Raw genomic sequence first — 20,444 nt, 5'->3', positions numbered from 1 at the left:
AAGAAGACAACTGCGTATCATATTACATTAATGTAGCTGCCACACAAAATTCCAATGCCCTTTTAAGTTTCTTGCTAAGCTTGGTAGAGTCACAGACAATTAACACTGCTTTTAATCCTGCTCCGATTAGGGTTTTAATTCGTTTTTTGAGAGAACTAGGTAATAAATTTTCAAAAGACAAAGGAGTGTAAAGGATTAATTTCTAAATCCTATACCAATAAGGCAAAACACTTTACGGACTTACGATGCTAACTCCATACAAATATGAACAAGTGACATTTCAACAGCAATTAGTTGGTAGCAAAGATGTAATTGTCAAGGCTACATCCTTGGCTCTACGCTGCTTTAAAAGTTTTAGGTTTTATTGGATTCAGAAATTTTAAATTAGGGACATAGATTTAATTCCAAGCCCATTTAATTCATGAATTTTAAAAAATTTATCATCTTTTAAAATCTTTTATTTTTTAAAAATTTTAATTTTCTATTTAGAGGAAAATTTTAAAAAATTTATTATTTTAAAGAATGATGGATTGTTATAATATTTTTTTTATTTTGATATTATTCTTAATAAAATTACATTACTCCAAAATTATTCTTCATTTTACATAAAAAGAAAAATAATTAAACTATCAGTTTATTATTTTTTATATTTAATTCAAAAAAAAGAATTTTAAAATCTACGAATTTTAGCTAAATTCAAACGAAACTTTAAGGCTAATGCATTTTCTATGTTTAAGGTTGATGCTATTAAAATGTTTCGTTTTTACTTCATACCAAAAGAGATATATAGTGGGTTGGAATGTCATTATGTAATAACAATATTAATTCATTAAATAGGTGTAGAATTTATCTATTTAATAACTCCTTAATTAACCCATTAAACACTTACTTCACTCATTAGATTATATAAGCATTACATTCTTTTCACCACGTGCAAAAGTCATGTGAAGGCAGACTCTCTTTCTGGTCATCAACGACACCATTTTCTCTTCCACTTTTTGATAGAAAATTGGAGCTGTTTGTAATTATTTATATAACCATGTTAACAACTTTCGGCGATGCTTGAGAAAATATTATATCATTAATGACAATTAAGATGAGTTGTTTGGTGGCTTTCATTATGTATCTTTGAAAGAACTTGTGATGCTAATAAAATGTCTCCATCTTTACGTACCCAACTTTGGCTTTCAGAAATCTAATGATATACCAAAGTCTTTGTCATGTCAATGGAATCTGTTGCCAAAAGAAAAATTAAAGGAGTGGAGTGTCACCTTTTAGTAAATCAAATTAATTTATATTTAATTATTATTTATTAGTATAAATTGAATTCAGTTACTTTATTTACATTTTCTTTTTTCTTTGAAAAAATCATATGTATATATATGTCCAATGTGCTATAAATTATATTCCACGCATTCTTTAGTATTTCCTACTACGTTGATGGATGGGAAACTAATCTCATCTATCCTCAACTTTGGCTATTTTTATGAATATATTTTTACTTTAAAATTTTAGTATTTTGGTTTATTATTTTTGTATTTTTTCTAAATCTATCCGAACTCATTTAAGTGTGTATTTTGATGATGGAATATGTAAACGTGTCTTATTTCTTGCTAACATCGAATTTAATCTTGATCATAACTATCGCATCTACTATTATTTTTGGCTTTTTTTTAAATATCATCCTCATCAAACTAAAACACATTATTTCACTAATTAAATTTTTTCTAAAAAAAAAAGAAGAATGTTTCTATCTTTTCTTTTTTATTGAAAATCTTGTAGATCAAGCGGTATATTTATATAGAAATATATTTTAGAGAGAAAAAATAAATTGAAATTTGTATCTATAAAGAAAAAGGCTATATAATAAAATACAAATTCAATTAAAATATTTATATACTCCACATAAATCAATAAAAAATAAGAAACTAAAATTAATCTATATCACAAAAAAAAAGTATCCGAAATAAATCTATATCACAAAAAAGTAAAAAAAAAAATAAAACAAGAATTGAACCTCATATTACTGTACACCAAACCCATAAAAAAATTAAAGAAAATTCAAGAAAGAAATAATTACTATAAGATTAACAGAACTCAAAGAAAAACAATCAAAGAAATTAAAAACCTGCAAAGAAATAAAAAAAATAAAAAAAAAAACTGACAAAAAATATTAAAACACGAAGACATCAAAAGCATATGTATGTTTATTACACCTCTAAATTGTTGGCAAGGAATAACAGCTTTTGACGACATTTGATATTCCTGTTTTTCTTTTGCATGTTCTTATACTTTAACAAATAGTGACGAGAAAAAACTCTTGGAAAAGATTGTTTCGGATCTTTTCTTTTTCTGTATTTATAATAGTCGTCACCCTCTTTATTTCCTTTTCTTTCTATATAAACACAAACTTCCATTTGCTTTTTCTTTCTAAAATCTTCCTATAAAAAAGAACAATGGCATTCTACCTTTCTAATTTTTCATGAGAGTATATTTACAAAAATAATCAAAAATCAGAATAGATATAATAATTTTAGTCATGACTGGATTTTACATTAGCAGAAAATAAGACACGCTTGTATGCTACATTATCAAAACACACGCCTAAATTAGCTTGGATAAATTTGATAAAATAATATAAAAGTAATAGACCAAAATGCTAAAATTTGAAGGTGAAGGTATATTCTTGAAAATGGTTAGAAATCAGAGCAGAAGATATGGTTTTGCCTCGATATGGAATTATGAAAAATAGTAGTCCTAGGTGCTTGTGTTTTGATTAACTCCCTAAACAATTTGGAAATTTATCCATTGCGTGTGTTGTTGCTTGTATTTTTCTATTTCTTTTATTGTTGATTTCAGTATGTTATCAGACATGCAAACATGGTAGCAGTCTGGGTAGTTTCTTTAACTTTGAAAATAGTAATCTTAGTTAGTGAAATTGTTACCCAGTCTTGTGAGCTTTCGACCCTTTCTGAGAGCGGATTGTTAGTAAAATCTTCTAATTGTTAAAAAAACATTACAAAAACTGAACACTAATATAAGCTCATTACCGGGCTAACATAATATTTAATAGTTTAACAAATTTAACAGATTTTATCGACATACTATACAACTATGATAAAAATCTATAGACTTAAAATATAATGAAAAAATGTAGATTAATTTCAATAATTTAGACATGTGATTATTATTGTAAAAATGAACTCAAGTTAATAATTTTATTCCATGGACTATAAAATCTTTTTATTATATATAAACAATGTGACATGATTTTCACATCCTTGGACAAGAGGATCATTAAGTAAGACAATATATATATATATATATATATATATATATATATATATATATATATATATATATATTGGAGGATCAAAGTTAGAATTTGAAGTTGTTGGACTGATGAAGAGACAGATTTGAGTTGCCATTAGTTAACCAATCAAAACGGAAGCAATTCTCATATTTGGATTCTTGAAATGGAGACTAAGATTTACCCATTCTAAATGATTCATGAGGATTTATAGTTGAAGAGGGTGAACGTTGAAGTAGACTCTCTGTTTATAGTTGAAGCTGTGGATGATTAAACTGAATCGTATTAGGCAGCAAGATTTGGTTATTTCAATGCATCACATTGTTCGGGAGCTCAACGGTAACACTACTTGTGCAGACTGGTTGGCTAAATGCCTAAATCCAGTTTCCCTCTCGGAGTTCATTTCCTCGTCTCCCCTCCTCAAGAATTCAAGACTCTCTTCAATAATGATATTCAGAATCATTTAGCACCTGCTTACTTGTTTTTACTTTTTTTTGGGTTTATCCCAATTTCTTTAACCAAAAGAATCAATAAATAAATTGGCTATGAGGGTGGGATTTAGGTCTTGTCTCTAGAAGTCTCAAACTCATATATTTAGCAGCCCACGCTTTCTGTAGGAACAAAATAAATAAAAAATTGAAAGTTTCAATCCGCCTATGCTTTATATAAATGTAGATTTATTATTTAATGTATAAAAAAGGGTACTCTTCATCCTTTTTTTTTTCCTCTTATACCGAATCTTCGTCTTCTTTTTAAATATTTTATATTTTAATATTAAAAATTTGATACATATATAACTATTTAAAATTAATAAATATATATTAATTATCTTTTAATTTAATAGATAAATACGATAAAAATCTTTCTATTTTTAATGCATATTTCTTAATCAACCAAACAAAACTAATTGAAGCTTAAGGCTGCTAAAACTTTTGGTTGGGTTACATGAAAAAGGTAATGGAAAGAAGAAATGGCTCAAGGTTTATTCAAAACTAGGCTGTAAGCAAAAATTATTCGTCAATCAAAAGAAGATAACAGCCTTTGGAAAATGATGGGTCTGCTACCATCGTTGGATTCAAACAAGAAAAAGTCTAAGCCTTTCACGTAATCCTTGACTTTGTGTAAAGCCGCCTTAATAGACCATTAACTACTTGTTAGAGAGCTATCTAAACTAAAACCCTTCGTTTATGTCAATTCTCTTTTTCTAAATGCACTCTGCTAAATGTATAATATACAATCTATTATATGTATCTATATATATATAAATATAAGGTCTTCCTTGTGTACCAAGTTTCTAAATAATACATAATATATTGCAGCATATATAGAATTGGAGTTTTTATTTTTTTTTATACATTTTTTTAGATATTTTACAGTAAAAGTATCTAAGATTTAATTGTTTATTTATTTATTTTTAGAATATTAACACACCTGAACTAATTTTTTGAAATATTAATACATTTCACCTTAAAGATATTTGTCTTACTTTTATTTTTGTATTATCGGATTTAAAAACCAGACTACCTCCATTTAATCACTGCCAATAATATTGTTTTACATTGTTCAAATCGAATACCGCATTGAATGATGGCCTATGCAATGCGAATTATTTGTATGGAATAAAAAATTAAAAGGAAAATGCGTCAATTTGAATATATCCAATTTAAATTTTTTCAGTAAGTAACATTCTAAACTTAAATGCAATAGTTAAATACATTCAATTTAAATTTTTTTAGCAAATAGCTTTCTAAATTTGTGTCCAAAGGTCAGATACATCTAATTTAAACTTTTTTTTAAATTAAGTTTTAATTAAATTATAAAAATTTAAAATAATATTTATTTCATTAATTTACCAATACAATATCTAATACTACGCTGTACAAAAGTATATTTGAAAAATATTAACTTTTGAATTTAATTGACCTAAAAACGACAAATACTAAATAAGTTAGATTTTAACTTTTTTAATAAATAGCCCCAATAACTTATCATTTTTGGATAATTAAATTTTAATTTTAATTTTTTTTTAAACACGCTCACTATATATTGTATTAGTAAATTAATAAAATAAATATTATTTTTAGTTTTTGTATTGAATTAGAAATTTAAAAATCTAATGTTATTTTTCTTAAAAAAGATTTAATTGGATGTATTTGACCCTTTACACAAGTTCATGGCTATTTGATAAAAAAAATTATATTTGATATATTTGACCCTTAGATATAAATTTAGAGGACTATTTGCTAAAAGAATTTAAAGTAGATCTATTTGACTCTTTGACATAAATTCAAGAGCCAAATTGACAATTTTCCAAAATTAAAATGTTGTCTTCCTGCTAGCCCCATTTCTATATCGGAGTCTTTTTATTATTATTATTTGTTAATTCCTTAACTATTACATTTGTCCCGCTATATTCAAAATTTTGATGGCACAATACATCTTAAGGCATCTCTACTTGTACATTTTAGTCATCCAGAGCTACAAAATTTGGGGTTAGCAATCGGTAGGATATTCGCCTATTTAATATTATCCGAATCCGAACCCGTTTAAACTATATTTGTCCGAACTCGTTCTAAATTCATTTAAGAAGTTGTCCTTGTTATTTGAATCAGTCTGAAATTCTAATAGGGATACCCGCACATTACCCGAATCCAATTAAAATCTGTTTAAATTAAATGACTATTAAATAAATTTTATAGATATTTAAATAGATAAGGGTACCCTACTCGATAAGAACCCGTTTATATGAATATCTGAATAATTAAATGGGTATCCGTTATAATAATTTAAATTAATAAAAAAATTAAGAAATATAAACTAATTAAGTCTAAGTATCAAACAATAAATGTTGGATATATTAACACGTATATATCCACATCATTAAAGGCACACGTATAAATGAGCTTAGATAAAAAAAAAAAAAAAACAAAAGTAATATATCAAAAATTAAAATTTGAAAATAAAAGTACTTTTACAAAAAATGGTCAAACGTGATAGTCTTAAATATATGAATTAAGATTGTTATATTGCGATGATTAGAATGGATGTTTCTGATCAACATGATAGGATGTAACGAAAGATATCAACTGAGTAGTTAGCAGCTAATACTTGCCCCACAACAACCATTTTCTCAATTGACAAAATTACAACATTAAGGTTTATTTATATATGAAATGAAGAATTTGTATATTATATGCATCCTCTTTGTACCTTTTACACATTGCTTTTGGTCAAATTCCACCAGGTGCATTATTGTTTTTGCTTATGGCTAATTGTCTTAGATATTAATTGAAACCTTATTTTCTTTAAAAAAAATAAAAAATCATTCATATTATCCTCGATACATCTTTATAAGCTCAAATTTAAAAACTCTAGTTACATTTATATTTGAGATCAAAATGCTAATTCTCCTGAGAATAGATATTGCAATTTCATTATATTATTAGTCTTTTTCTTAACAAAAAAAATTGAAATTATAATAATTAGTATTACAACATAAATAAATATTTATTTTCTTATATTCATTATATATGTGATAATTTTCTGTTGATATTAATAGATGATAAATAGCGAAACTCAAATTTAAAATTTATTATTTTTGATAAGTAAAAATACTATTCGACCGTAAAATGGTTGATTAAGATGTTGTTATTATTATTTATGTTTTTATATTTATTTATACCAATTGCATTTAATCACTTTTATACATAATATTCATTCCTTAGTTGTTATCCACATTATTGTCCTGTTGAAGTTGAACAGTAAGATAGAGATTTTCAAATTGACTATAATTGTGAATTCTTGCTTCGGTCTTTTCTGTTTTCTTTGTTGTTGTTTGCTTTCATTTTATGTCATTCCAGAGAAAAGCACATTTCTTTTCCATGTTTAAATCTCTATTGAATGATAATTGAAATTTAGATCCTCTCTATTCCCTCCCACCCTTCCTTCCAGGAAATTATTCATTTTTCTTCATAAGAAAAATTCTTTTGTGATTAAATATATTTATTGAAGAAATATAATCTTCCTCTTTTTCTTTTCCTAGTTCAGAGAAATTATTTTTCATGGTTTTATTTTAGACATCGAATTATGCTTTGAACTCATATCCATTATCTTAAATTAACAGTACGTGAATCTGTTTCTAAAAATATTACTCCTTTTCCTTTTAGTTTATTTTAAATTTTCACATTTTATATTTTAGAATTCTAAATTCTAGAAAAATTAATACAACGCTTTATGGAAATAATGATAAAATCTAATAATATTAATTACAAAATTTATATCTTTTAACTCACGTATATAAATTAAAATAAACTATAATTCTGAAAAAAAGTAAAAATAAATAATTAAAGTGTGATAATTAATAGTATTTAATTTAGTAAAGAAAACGGAGTTCAAGTCTTTTTCCTAAGTAATTATTATTATCGCAATTATTTCAGCTCATTAGATTTTTATTGAACAAAAATTAATATATAAATACTCTATTTGTTTCAAAAAATACTTTCTTTTTTTCCTTTTAAATCCATTTTGAAATTATAATTTATTTTCTTAGTTATTAATTTAGTAAGTAATTATCAAATATATCCTATTTTAATTAGCATAAACATCATTATATGTAATTAATTTTAATATTTTATACTTTAAGATTATAAATTATATAAAAATTTAATAATGACATTATAAAAAATGATAATAATAACAATAACAATAATTAGAAAAGTCTGCATCTCTTAATCTAGCTATAGATTAAAAGTGAAATATATTGATGAGAAGGATGGAATTGTTGATTGTTTTAAGTAGTTTTGTAGAAACAACAGGGACTCCAAAAAGCAAGCTGCCTTTTGCAATTGAAATGTTCCTACTTCTTTATATATTTCTTGCAACCCAAACTTGTGCTTTTCTACCTCAAAGAAAGTCCCTTTTCATGAAATCTTTTAAGACATTAGTTTTGTTAATTTATATTTGATTGAGTATTGCTCTTTTAACCATCAGATAAATATCAGATAGTTTCAATCAATTTGATAATTGATTATAGTAGTAATTCACTTTTGATTTATATTTGGACTTAAAATATAATTTTTTTTTAAATTGATGTCATTATATTTTATTATCATTTCTCTAACTACAGTTTTAAAGTATATCATATGAAAAATAATTATAGCTATGTTAATTAATAAAATTGACTGTAATTTAGAACGGAATAAAAAGAAGAAAAGAAGAAAGACTGTTTTTTAATATGAAAATATTATTTCTTTTTATTTCTCTAGTTTATTTTAATTGTTTTGTAAATATTCAAATTATAACATATTTTATATTTTACAGAAAATGAAAAGTTAAGTATTAAAATCTATTTGTAAATAAATTTATGAATAAAACTAATTCTGCATAAAATTTGAACCAACCGTTTTTTTTACAGATGGTTAACTTGGGGTTTGACTATTTATTTTCTGTAGGAAGAAAATAATTTAACTAAGATCTTGCGCGGTTTGGTCAGTCACTGGTCAACACGTTCATTTCACAATACATTACAAGCAGAAGCACAAATAATAACTTAAAAGCAATTACAAGAAGAAAAGAAAAACCCAAGAAACTTTTTTGATTCAACTCCTCATCTCTCGACCCTTTACACCAGTTTTCATCTAGTCCCATTAATCAAAATCACAAATTTCCTTTCTGAAATTTTACGTTTTGTTTTTGTTTACCCTCCCATGGGCCTAATTTTACCTACTATTGAAGAACCATGACAAAGTCCAAAAATTTCTTTCTCAATTTGTTCAAACCTTTCAACTTCAATTCAAAAAGAGGTAGATTGCAGAACCCAGTTCTTTTTCTTTAATGAAATGTTGTTTCATGATTTTTTTTTTTTTCGTTTGGTGCTTAATTGACTAAATTGATGATTTTTATGTATGGCTTTTTGATATTTTTTGGTTAATTAGAGGGCCAAACAGAAGAAGATTTAGACAAGATTGCTGCACAAGAACAGAAGCATTTTACATTTGATACTTTAGCATCTGCTACTAAAGATTTTCACCCAACTCACAAGCTTGGTGAAGGAGGATTTGGACCTGTATATAGGGTAAACATCTCGGTTCTATCTCTTTGTGGTTGGGTCTTTTAGGAATCCCAAATTCTGTTTGATAATAATGTTTCTGGGAGTGTTGGGGTTTTTATGCTTGATATAAGAAAGACTTAAAAAAATTGAACAAAATTCTGGGGTATAAGTTCTACAAATTTCATCTTACCTTGATTTCTAACTCTTGATTAGGCCGAAATTTCTAGATTCTTGGTTACCAGGTTCTTCTTCTAACTCGTGTAATGTTTTAATAGGGGAAGTTGAATGATGGAAGAGACATTGCTGTAAAGAAGTTGTCCCATAGCTCAAATCAAGGGAAGAAAGAGTTCATGAATGAGGCTAAGCTTTTGGCGCGTGTCCAGCACAGGAATGTTGTGAATTTGTTAGGATATTGTACGCACGGAATGGAAAAGCTATTGGTTTACGAATATGTTTCTAATGAGAGCCTTGACAAGCTTCTCTTCAGTAAGTACCAGAACCTTTTTTTTTTTTAATGTTTGTTCATGTTGTTGAACCTTATTTTGCTTGTGGAATTACAAATTAAATGAAGTTCAATCAGATACCATCTACATGTTCAGTTCAATTATTTATTGCTGATCATTAGTTCTTATTTTTGCTAATGTTTTCAATTCATATAAGGAACTTGGGTGCTTTTATGTTTGGCTACTGATGGTTGCATACATTTGTATTTTCAAATGATTTCTTGAGGCTCCTTTAATAATTCTCATGTTATACCTGAATTTTTCCTAACATAACTAGATTGAGTTTCTCAATTTTTTTGTCTGGTTTTCAAGAACTATACATTCTCAGAAATGTTCATCTGTTTGCTTGGTTGACCAAGTTGGCATATTGTAATGCCATATGCCTAGTCTTGTAACTGTCAAATGATATATGCACTCATTTATATACGATTTTGATTTGATTAATCAGACTGAACTAGAATAATCTATGTTACTTCAACCTCTTTTTTCTTGGAGAATATCTGTACATTGCTTGATGTAGATGACTAAACAAACTATATCAACGAGCATAGAGGATGACTTGAACATGGTTGTCAATAAGCAATCATCAAATTTGGAGTTGGCTGCAGATTGCCTATAAGCAAAATGAAAATGATATTTTAAATTTATAGTTAACCGTAAACTCTAGCATCCAAACCTTAGGGAAAGAATAGAAAAAAAAAAAGAAAAAGAGTAAAGGTTGCTAATCTGCATGATGCAACAATGCTATCAGCAGTGCTTTGATCAGTTTCTAAGTCGTGGAGACACAGTTTAAATAGTTCTGCAAGGCAATAGATAGGCAAGATGTAAAACAGTTCAATGTTTAGTTGTAGCTTTCTTACTGTTTCTTATGATGCTTAATAAAGTTTTTCTTTTGATTTGTTTATTTGTTTAGAATTAGATGCAGGTACTTTCCTTCCATGATTGCAACCAAAATTTGGACCCATGCCCTAATGATGTCCTTTCCTTGTTTTCATATGCAGAAAGTGCTTTCCTAGATGACTTAATACCTCATGGTAGATAAGTTCAGGGGATCTTGATCAACCTCTCTCTTTTCTTTTTTCTTAGGATTTGTATGCACCAAGCAACCAAATATTATGAACTATGCGCCTGTTTGAGCAGTTCTAACTGAATCTTGGAGACTGAAAGTGGAAGGAAATCTCCCAAACCTCTAGTTTTCTACCTGCCTTTGATTACTATGTTTATATATTGACAACTAATAAATGATATTATACATGATCTTAAGTTCTCTTAATTAGCATTCTTAATACTGACGATTTGATGCAGAGTCCAATAAAAGAGAGCAGCTGGATTGGAAGCGGAGATATGATATAATAACTGGCATCGCGCGGGGATTGCTTTACCTTCATGAGGACTCGCACAATTGCATCATCCACCGGGACATCAAGGCCAGCAATATTTTACTCGATGATAAGTGGGTTCCTAAGATTGCAGATTTTGGTATGGCCCGTCTCTTCCCTGAAGATCAAACACATGTCAACACTCGCGTTGCTGGTACAAAGTATGTAAAACCACCATGTTGTACGACACAAGTTTTGTTTGCTTAAACTATAATTTAATATTGTCCAAGTTCTTAGTTCAGAGCTGGTCAGTCTATATAATAGATGTGCTTATAATTGGCAACAGTGGGTATATGGCTCCAGAGTATGTCATGCATGGGCATTTATCGGTGAAGGCAGATGTATTTAGCTTTGGGGTTTTAGTGTTGGAGCTTATAACCGGCCAGAGGAATTCAACATTTAATCAATCACTTGAGGCTCAAAATCTTCTTGAGTGGGTAAGACTGATTCCTTTGTTCAGTTAGCGCTCATTTCATTGTTTTCTTAATTGTCTTAATAATGAAGTGTGAAGATCTTTCTGTTGTGTCCCATTAAAATTCTTGTTCTAGGTCTTGTTAATTTATATATATGCTGGGCCCTTCTTCCTTGACAATTTTCATGTTTTTTGCAAATTTGGTTTCTAAGTGAGCATTGATGTCAAAGATAATTTTCAAATAGAAAAAGTCAAAGCTAATGAAATTAAGAAAGTCAAATCTTTTAGAGGATGAACCAAAAAAGAAAAAAGAAGGCTATGAACTATGGATAGACTCACTGTAGAATAGCAAGTACTTACGTCCTTATGGTATTAGTTTGTGTGATGTCATTTTTGTGGAAGGGCCCTTGGCAAGGATTGATTCAAATGGTAGTAGTTAAACGAAAGTTACCTTTGACCTGAGAAATAATATCAAATTGAGGGTGCATAATTAGCAGCTAATAATAGCCAATTGACACATAGACAAGCTTATGTATAAAAGAAGTAACCTTTCATTTTTCTTTTCAGCCTTCTACTTGCACTTAATTAGTATAATCTTTGTAGAGCTTGTTTATAAAGTCTGCAACTGTGCATATAATGTTCTTGTGTCTTGCCTGGCTTTCAATTTGTCTAAAGCATGATTTTATTATTGTTGAAACAGGCATATAAGCTTCACAAAAAGGATAGAAGTTTGGAGATTATGGATTCAACATTAGCATCATCTGCAGCCATCGACCAAGTAAAAATGTGCATTCATATAGGGTTGCTATGCACACAGGGTGATCCACAGTTGCGGCCAAATATGCGACGGGTAGTCATCTTGTTATCAAAGAGACCTGGCAATCTAGAAGAACCATCTAGGCCTGGTGTACCTGGTTCTCGATATAGGAGATCCCGCAGGCCACCAGGAATGACCTCAACTGGCGGGACATCCGGTGATTGCGATTCCCGTACATTTAATTCAAGCTCAAACTCTAATACTGCTACAGCATCTACTAGTGCTGCTACAGCATCTACGAGTACTGCTACAGTATCTACCTCAATTCCCTCTAAGCCAAAATCAGATCCTCGTGGTAAGCGTCCAATGGGAAGCTAGAGTTAGATGTATTTAAAATTTTGGGCATTCTTTGTATAATGTAGGTGTATATCAAATTTAGTGTGTAAATGCTAAGGGAAGTTGTTAAACATGAGAGTGTAAGATAGTCTTGAACCTTGCTTCTTTAACTTGACATAGTCTTGAACCTTTCTTCTTTAACTTGCACATATTTGAAAGTGCATTTTCACGAAATTGGGCTTTAGCGCTACTTATGGAGATCTTATTATGGTCGAACCAAGACCTTTGGGCAACCCTACGACTATGAACATGGAAAAATAAAGAACAGACAATTCATCAGAGCTTGGAAACTGAGTGCTATCATTGTCAAATATGTGAGATTAATATCAGGGGTTATATTTGACCTTTTGTATTATGAGGTAAGCGATTCATTATTGAATAATCAATAATGCCTATGGCTATGGTTATGAACATTCTATTAGGGTTTCATCAGAATTCTGTTAATTTTTGGGGTCAGTGTTTGCAGTTTCTCTTATTCTGCTTTCATTTTCTTATGCGATGGCGTTGTGCCAAGCTCTTCAATTCCATTGTCTACACCCAGCTAGCAAAATGTACTACGCAAATACAGGGAATCATTTCTCTATCTTTCTGTCCCAAAAGCGGGGCCCTCCGCCCCGCACTTGGATGCTGATCCCGGTCCTAAAATTCATCAAATAATTACATCAGCTCAATCTCACATGATCCTCATTCCGTGGCATTGTACTATTATCATCCATCTTTTGCCTACCCAACTGTAATATGACACGTACAAAGAGACCACGAGTCTATGAAGTCACGACAAAAAAAAAATCCAAATTGTTTTAAAACGCTCATGTTAAAGAGAGAATTCAAAAACAGGGACAAAATGGTAAATTCATTTATTTCTTGATCGATGGCAAAATCGTAAATCTCAAAATCCCAGCAAGTCTTTAACCACGTCATCAATCCGCGTGAAACAATTAATATGAAACATAAGCCGTTAGATCCTCACCCTAAAAACATTATCCCCTGACCGTTAGATCATTTATCAAACTTCTTTCCAACTCTGCTCCTTTTACTTTCCCTTTTTAAATCCCTCCTCATTGCTCCCTCTTCTCTTCTCTTCATAACCAAACAGTTCATTTTCCTTCATTTCTCACCTCGAGAAAAAAAACAAGATAACAAAACAAACATCAAACTTCCATGGCTACTATTGAAGATTCTACTAATCCTCCTCCTGTTCCTCAAGAACAACCGCAACAACAACAGCAGCAGCCGTCTACTATTCCTCAGTACCCTGAGGTAGTCAGTTACCACTTGCTAGCACAAAAACGACATCGTTTCCATTTAGACTAATAATGTGCAATTTTTTTTTTTCTGTTTTCCAGATGATTTTAGCGGCGATAGAGAGTTTAAATGACAAGAACGGGTCAAACAAGTCAGCGATCTCCAAACAAATGGAGACGACATATCCTGATCTACCACCAGCACACACAACGCTACTCTCACACCACCTCAACAAAATGAAACAAAGTGGTCAGCTTGTTTTGGTCAAGAACAACTACATGAAACCTGACCCCAACGCGCCACCCAAGAGAGGACGTGGCCGTCCGCCAAAGCCCAAAGCCCCGCTTCCTCCAGGAGCTGTAATTGCACCTCCTAGACCACGTGGCCGTCCTCCTAAACCTAGAGATCCTTTTGCTCCTGTTGCTTCTCCTAAGAAAAAGATCGCTACTGCTCCTACTGGAAGGCCACGCGGACGTCCTCCTAAGTTGCCTTCTGCTGCTCCTCCGACTCCGTCAGTTTCTTCAGCCGCGGCGTCTCAGGTGAAGAGAGGGAGAGGTAGACCGCCTAAGGTGAAGACTGCGGTGGCTCCGGTTGCTGGCTGAAGAACGAAAGAAAAAGAACGTTTTGTTTTGTCTTTTCTTTTTTTAAATTTTCTTTAAATTCATTTATCATTTTTTTAGGCGTGTTAGTCTTATCTCTACTAATTGATGTTTTTAGTTTTTATCTTTCTTAGTTTTTAATGTTAGTTTAGTTTAATATGTGGCGAAGAGATGGCTGTGGGTGTTGGGTTGGAGGAATGATGGGGGTTAAGTGTACTGTAATCTTAATGTAAATTTGCTAAGCGGCTGCGTTTTAGGCTTTTACTTTACTACTTTAGCCCTCTTTTTATTATCTGTCTTTGGATAATTTAAAAAAGAAGGGTATAAACAACAAAATGAGATTGATTCTGAACACTCTTTTCTTTTCGTTTACTTTTGCTTTTTTGTCATGTTGCTTCTCTTTCACTCTCCAAATTTTAGTGGTATCTTTATTTTCTTCCATATTGATAGAACATGGTTTGGTGAAAGATACTGCGAAAGTGCCATTAGATTAGGCTTTTTATTTTATTTTTTAAAAAAAAAGCCTAATCTGGAAAGCGTTAAAAGTATTATTATGCAGCATATGCCCTGCATGCTACCTTTTGGATAGCATGCTTAAAAATTCACATGTTTTCTCGAGTAATTTACGAGTACGCCGAGCTCTTGAAATAAAAAAGGTGTAAAAAGAAAATGTACAAGTACAGAGCCAAACAATTGTTCCTTTTTTTTTTTTCTTTTTGTTTTGAAATTTTTGAAAAATTAGGCGGGTCTGACTAAATTTATTTGAAAATAGAGGCTATTTGTGATTGTGCTGCCCCAGTAGGGTGTACTAATTAGTGGCAGAGGCTATGTGTATATAGTAATAGCGATTGGGACTTGGGAGGACATGGAAGCCCTTTTCCCATATTTGTGCGACTGCTGCAGTCTGCCAGGATTTTGACCATTATTCTTGTTCCATTTCGGTGCCACTTCATTTTTGGCTTCTCTCCTTTTGTACTGTTGCTCCATCCCATCGTATTTTCATTTCATATTTATGTACCTATTAGCTTTTAATTACTTAATATGACCTGATGTTTTCTAAGACAAATTTGGCATTAGTCCCTAAATTGTGTATCTACATCTGAATTAATAAGATTTACTTGATGTGATATGATATAATCTTAAATATTTTGCACTAAAAATATATAAGATATGTCGTCAATTACTACCTCATTTTTTGTTTGTTGTCCGGAATCACCCACATTAAAATGGAGAATATGGTCATATATTATACTCAGAAGAATTGAAACCTTTCAAGTATGGGTAACCAGGTCAAGCAAACTACAAATATAATGGGCCTAATGAGCCTAAAGAAGTAATCATAACTGAGCTGAGCGATCAATGTTCTTCCTAATGCGCTCTCCATTAAACCATTTAAGCTAAGCGAGAAAGAGAGTAATTTTTTCTACCCAAAAACACTTTTCGCTGCTAAGGCTTGTGAAGGGCTATTACTTAATTGGTGACTTGGTGATTGTATTCTTGTAGCCAACACAATATCTGGCTTAACAACTAGATGGATCGATGCGATGACAAGGCTGAACAACATAGAGAAGTCCCCCACACTAGAATTCCTATAAAGAAAAAGGCCCAGGGCTATGACCAATTGTTGTAACATGGACTTCTATCTATCATTTTATATGGACCAAAATCTATTAACACGGTGGTTGTGAGGAAAGAGTAAAATACACGTTGGAACTTTTATTTCTCTTATTTACTTATTATTTTTTTTGAATTATTATACACTATGTTTTTTAATTTTTTTAGATTCTAATAAAATTAATTTATAAAAATTAATATTACATTAAAATTATTAATTTTTTATTTTGACATGTGTATCTATTTTTAAAACATGAGATTTTAATTTTTTAAATTGTAATAAAATGAATTTAAAATTAATATTATATCAAAAATAATATTTTGAATATATATCCTTTTATATATTTATGAAATTTATCTGTTTATTCGTCTATTTTATGACCGTTGTAATTATTTTGATTATAAATAATAATATAAATTAAATTTATAAATAAAATTAAATAGATCTTTTAATATTTTATAATTTATTAAGATATTTTAAAATAATAATAAATTAAATATTCTTAACGACTTTGTTAGTTTTTTTTTTATATTTTAAGATTTTATTAATATAAAAAATATAAAAATATAAATAAATTAATAGAAAAACTGTAAAATTTTATATAAATTTAAATTTTACGTGTCAATAATAAGTACACATGTCAAAATTAAAATTCATGTGTTAGAATATAGCAACACATGTCAAAAAAATTTTATTAGACTAGATACATATTAATATTATTTTATTCATTTACATATACTAAAATGTTCATTTTATATATATATATAATATCCATTAGATGTAATATTCTATAATAACTAATTTTCTTTGTATTGAAATATTCATTGTCTACGAACTTAATATTTTATTACAGTTAACATTCATGTTCATTTTGTTTAATGTATTGTTCATCAATATTAATATTAATGTTCATTATCTAGTACTGCAATATTTATTTTTCTGTATATATAATGTTCATCAATATTCTTAAATACAAATATTGATTATTTATGAAAGCTTCTATTGTTTTTGTGATGCATATTGAAATTCTTTTTATAATTGATATAAATTTTCATCATTTATAGGTATAATATTCATTAGTTTATCAATGGATATTCGTCATTAATAAAAATCATACCCACTAATCCATTCAAATGAATATATTTAATATAGACATAACATAAATTATCCTTACACAGTTAGTAAATAAAAAAAATAACAAGCTCAAGTTATATTACAAATATTTATATTAAGGTGCATTCTACTTCTAAAGTGTATACTTCTGGGACTTTTGTCCCAACTTCTTCATTATTTTTTAGATTTTTTTAAATTATAATAAAATTAATTCATAAAAATTAATATTATATTAAAAATTATACTTGAATTCCATGTGTCAATAATAAGTACACGTGTCAAAATTAAAAATCATATATGTTAGAGTATAGTAAGACATGTCAAAAAGTTTTTATTAGACTATATATATTTTAATATTTTTATTCATTTACATGTACTAAAATGTTCATTTTCTGTATGTATAATATCCATTAGATGTAATATTCTATAATAATTAATTTTTTTTTGTATTGAAATATTTATTACTTATGGATTTAATATTCATGTTCATTTTATTTGATGTATTATTCCTCAATGTTAATATTAATGTTTATTATCTGGTACTGTAATGTTTGTTATCTGTTTATATGATGTTCATCAATATTCTCAAATAAAAATATTAATTATTTATAAAAGCTTTTATTATTTTTGTGATGCATGTTGAAATTTTTTTATGATAAATATAAACATTAATCATTTACAGGCATAATATTCATTAGTTTATCAATAGATATTTGTCATTAATAAAAATCATATTATTAATTCATTCAGATGAACATATAATATAAATTGTCCTTACACAATTGATAAAAAAAAATCAAGCTAAAGTTATACTACAAATATTTATATTATAATACATATATCTTTTTTACAAAATTAATTTAACAAACAATGAATATTTTCCATTTAAACAATGAACATTCAGTACATGTTTAATGAAGATAAGTTAATGAATATTTAATACAAAATCAATTAGCATAAATTTAAAAAAAAAAAATGTGTCAGCGTCTTATACGTATATCATATCCGACACATATTAAATACTAATATGAATCTTTTTACTAATTAAACCACACCGGATAAATCCCCAATATGATGCATCTTATAATTTGCGCACTATGACAAGATACAAAATGGTGAATCTTACACTTTGATTAAAGGAAAAGTGTGGGAAGGTCAATGTGCACTCATGTTACCAGATAACCAACAAAATGGATCCAGGCAAGTGCCAAGCTCGAGTTAATAGGGACCGGTTCCTTAGCTTTTCTAATCTTCGAATTCCGCTAACCCTTATTTAATCCTCTAGTTGACAGTATATGTGAAAAGAAAGAAGAAACAAGTTTGTTTGTTTCTTTTTTTAATGGCATCCAGCCTAATCCTCTTAGAATTACAGCAAGAGCAAATACAATCTTTAGCCGTTTGCTGAAACCGAATGCTAATAAGGTAGTCTTTATAAATAAAATATGGTTGTAGATTTGAATTCAATGTCTTTTTCTTTATCGAAAATGCATATACGGTAAGATGGAAGACTCTTTTATCTTTCTATGTAGTGAAATTAGTTCCACCGAAGCTATTTAAATAGACAATGGCCTTTCGTTCATGGCTTTAAAAACTTGTATTACCTTTTATTGCCATTTGTTAAATAAATAGACAAATAATATCTCAAGATTGCTTCATTTCCCAAGAATTTGAAACTCTTCACCAACAATTCTCTTTATATAAATAAATAGAATAAAATAACTCTTTTATTATTATTTTAAATTTATCTATTATTGTTTTAATTTTAACCAGTACTAAGTTGATTTAATATTTCTAAAATGTGTTATATAAAATTATTTTTATGTCTTTTAAAAATATTAAATAAATAATAAAATAAATATTTTTATAGAAGTAAAATTTGTAATTAATGTTTATATTGATAATCTATATATATAAATTAATTTTTGAGACTTAAATTTGTGTAACATGTGTGCTTAATTTTTTTTTTTGACATATGTGAATAATTTTTGACACGTATAATATTTGTTTTGATATGTGTGCTTATTTTGACAAATGAAATTTAAGTTTATGTATTTTATAGTTTTTATATTAATTTATTGATTAATAAGTTATATTTATAATTAAACACTCACTCTAATTCTAAGTTTATATATAGTTTCATAATTAGATAATGATATCAATTCTATTATAAAAAATAATATATATTAATATTATATTAACTAATAAATTAATTTTTAAATAATAATTTTAACTTTAAAAATTAAAATCTTAAATTATATTTTAATATCATAGTTAATAATAAATTATAAAATTAATAGTAAATAATTTTTATATTATTGCATTAATAAAATTTTAAAATAGCAATTGATGCTAGTTGAATATAAAAAAAAAACAGTATTTAAAAATAATTAGTTTGCTATTTTTTAAAAAATATTATAGATTAATATTAAAAATTAAAAATTTATTAAATTATATTTACCAACTTAATTTTAAAATTAAAATAATAATAACGGTAAATAAACAACTAATTGAATATATTATAGTTATAATAATAATTTATCCAATATCAATATCAATATGCTACCAACCAAAAGCAATTAGCTACCGTAACAGTTGTGAACAATCAGCTGTGGGCAAAAATTTAATCAAACGTGACTAATTTACTAATCTATAAGGCAAACATAAAACATCCCATCCGATGGCAGATGGAAGCAGCAGTGGTTAGAGAAATCCTGTCGTGGTTTGTTCATCTCTTTATTCTTTATTGAGAAGGAAGGGAAGGTTGCCAATTAGATTGCAAATGCTTCTCTAAACCGGTCTTATCCAGAAGATTGATTGTTGTTCAAGCCTAGGCAGCTCTCGGGATCTTGTATTTGACGACTCCCATGTAACTCTTTTTTTTTTTTTTTTCTTTCATCTTAATTAAATCTTAGTTTTTTTAAAAAAAATAATACGCAGAGGGTGATGTATTTTGTTTGCAAGAATAGTATATGGTCATTAAACAATAGCAATATGTGATCATTACTGGACCTAACTTTCCTCTCACAAATTTAACAACTGGTTCTGTATATAAAAGAAGTCTTATGC

At 28.4% G+C, this 20,444-nt stretch overlaps 2 protein-coding genes across 2 annotated transcripts; both read left to right on the top strand.

Annotated features, from left to right (window-relative positions):
* The first annotated feature begins 8,817 nt into the window (after positions 1–8,817).
* Positions 8,818–12,980, top strand: LOC8280779 (cysteine-rich receptor-like protein kinase 43). Its single transcript, XM_002527739.4, has 6 exons — positions 8,818–9,111; positions 9,244–9,383; positions 9,635–9,845; positions 11,168–11,402; positions 11,528–11,678; positions 12,354–12,980. The coding sequence occupies exons 1-6, from the start codon at positions 9,048–9,050 to the stop codon at positions 12,786–12,788; spliced, it is 1,236 nt and encodes a 411-aa protein (XP_002527785.2). The 5' UTR covers positions 8,818–9,047; the 3' UTR covers positions 12,789–12,980.
* Positions 12,981–13,866: 886 nt separating this feature from the next.
* Positions 13,867–15,004, top strand: LOC8280778 (HMG-Y-related protein B). The gene is made up of 2 exons (XM_002527738.4): positions 13,867–14,066; positions 14,153–15,004. Exons 1-2 carry the CDS (start codon positions 13,968–13,970, stop codon positions 14,651–14,653), a joined length of 600 nt encoding a protein of 199 aa, XP_002527784.1. The 5' UTR covers positions 13,867–13,967; the 3' UTR covers positions 14,654–15,004.
* Positions 15,005–20,444: the final 5,440 nt, after the last annotated feature.

This window comes from Ricinus communis, chromosome 5 (assembly GCF_019578655.1).
Source record: "Ricinus communis isolate WT05 ecotype wild-type chromosome 5, ASM1957865v1, whole genome shotgun sequence".
Lineage (NCBI taxonomy): Eukaryota > Viridiplantae > Streptophyta > Magnoliopsida > Malpighiales > Euphorbiaceae > Ricinus > Ricinus communis.
The sequence above is the reverse complement of the archived record's forward strand: the minus strand, read 5'-3'. Positions and strand labels throughout refer to the sequence as shown.

Excerpts from the sequence above, each read along its gene's own strand:
- LOC8280779 (XM_002527739.4), top strand. The coding sequence starts at position 9,048 with ATGACAAAGTCCAAAAATTTCTTTCTCAATTTGTTCAAACCTTTCAAC. Across the intron at positions 9,112-9,243 it reads CAACTTCAATTCAAAAAGAG|AGGGCCAAACAGAAGAAGAT; the intron begins GTAGATTGCAGA and ends TTGGTTAATTAG. Across the intron at positions 9,846-11,167 it reads CCTTGACAAGCTTCTCTTCA|AGTCCAATAAAAGAGAGCAG; the intron begins GTAAGTACCAGA and ends GATTTGATGCAG.
- LOC8280778 (XM_002527738.4), top strand. The coding sequence starts at position 13,968 with ATGGCTACTATTGAAGATTCTACTAATCCTCCTCCTGTTCCTCAAGAA. Across the intron at positions 14,067-14,152 it reads CTATTCCTCAGTACCCTGAG|ATGATTTTAGCGGCGATAGA; the intron begins GTAGTCAGTTAC and ends TCTGTTTTCCAG.